This window comes from Pollachius pollachius (genome assembly GCF_949987615.1).
Source record: "Pollachius pollachius genome assembly, chromosome: 2".
Classification (NCBI taxonomy): Eukaryota; Metazoa; Chordata; class Actinopteri; order Gadiformes; family Gadidae; genus Pollachius; species Pollachius pollachius.
The window spans coordinates 29,975,742-29,977,470 of record NC_136935.1 but is presented as its reverse complement, the minus strand read 5'-3'; the positions used below and the strand labels follow the sequence as shown (position 1 = coordinate 29,977,470).

Sequence of the window (1,729 nt, the reverse complement as noted above, 5' to 3'; positions counted from 1 at the left end):
ACAATTAGATTGGGACATCAATATATTTTCACACTGCATTGCAACTGTAGCATACCAAGTGCCCGCGCTCATAACACGGCGAACGGCCCGCTGATTCCAAACTTAAGTGTGATTTCATTTATTTGTGTTTTGTGTTTTTCACTCATCCTGATTAGATTTTCTACTTCGTAAAATGTGCATTTGCTAAATTATTTCCTTTGATATTTTTACTTTATTTCGAGTTTCACATGAACTAATAGAACACATACATGTCTCGTACTTCATTATAAAATGGTGTAAAGGTGCACATAAGCTTTAACAGGTTTAATTATGCACATCTATAAATAAATGTGTTGAATGGCTGGACTCTGTGTGAAGCGTGTGCATTTGAACACTAGGTGGAGGGTGGAACTGATGGATTATCACATCTGACTATTATCTTTCGATCTGCTGACCATGGGCTTAATTTATTGATGCGTGTGTGTTTGTGTGTGTCTCTGCAGGCCTTTATGCTGTCGGTCCCATCGTGCTGTGAGAGGAACCGCTCCCCGCCAGACCGTCTGGGCTCAGCAGGAAGTGCCGTTGCATTAACTTCCCGGTCAACTTCAGAGGTCATGTGGTCCACACGCCTGCTCTTCCTGTGTTCCCTGTTTGCACCTCTGGCCCTCGGTAAGACTTAAAGAGCAGGTGTTAACACACATCACACACGCGCATGCACACACGCAAAGAAACAAACAGACACACACTCGAACACTCACATGCACCCACCCACGCGCGCACACACACACACACACACACACACACACACACACACACACACACACACACACACACACAGGTTTATTGATATTGGAAAAGCATGTTATACAAGCTGCCAACAACGAGGTTCACACCCAAATGAAAGGGCTTGAATCTAGCTCTGCACCCCCAGCCATTCACACGCTTGTAGGCCTAAAGTAGTCCAGGCTTCTGCAAAGCATTTACACCCTGATTGCAATATGAGACTGCTCCACCTGCTTTACGTACATCCCCAATATGAGACTGCTACACCTGCATTAAGTACATCCCCAATATGAGACTGCTACACCTGCATTAAGTACATCCCCAATATGAGACTGCTACACCTGCATTAAGTACATCCCCAATATGAGACTGCTACACCTGCATTAAGTACATCCCCAATATGAGACTGCTACACCTGCATTAAGTACATCCCCAATATGAGACTGCTACACCTGCATTAAGTACATCCCCAATATGAGATCGCTGCACCTGCATTAAGTACATCCCCAATATGAGATCGCTGCACCTGCTTTACGTACAACCCCAATATGAGACTGCTACACAAGTTCATCAACAGTTTCTACCTTTTCAACCAAAACAGATATCCCCCCACCCCCCCGACACATACACAAACACATACATAATAACACACACAGACACACACACACACACACACACACACGCACACACACACACACACACACAAACACACACACATTATCAACCATGTATAGTGTGTGTGTGTGTGTGTGTGTGTGTGTGTGTGTGTGTGTGTGTGTGTGTGTGTGTGTGTGTGTGTGTGTGTGTGTGTGTGCGTGCGTGCGCGTGCGTGTGTGTGTGTGTGTGTGTGTGTGGTGCACCCAGTAGGTGGTCTGTGTGCTTCATGCGCTCCCCAGTGACGCTAGTCTTTGATGGCTCCTCCAGGGAGCTCTGGCCCACTTGGACTTAATCCTATTAATGGCTGCTG

The 1,729-nt window shown here is 45.9% G+C and overlaps 1 protein-coding gene across 1 annotated transcript in view; it reads left to right on the top strand.

Moving 5' to 3' along the window:
- Positions 1-541: 541 nt before the first annotated feature.
- Positions 542-1,729, top strand: part of adgrl3.1 (adhesion G protein-coupled receptor L3.1) — a gene marked incomplete at its 3' end in the record, with an annotated part of 102,323 nt that continues 101,135 nt past the window's right edge. The window contains exon 1 of the mRNA XM_079730908.1: positions 542-648. Coding sequence (XP_079587034.1) covers positions 594-648 — 55 coding nt within the window. The 5' untranslated portion in view covers positions 542-593. The remainder of the gene's footprint in view (positions 649-1,729) is intronic.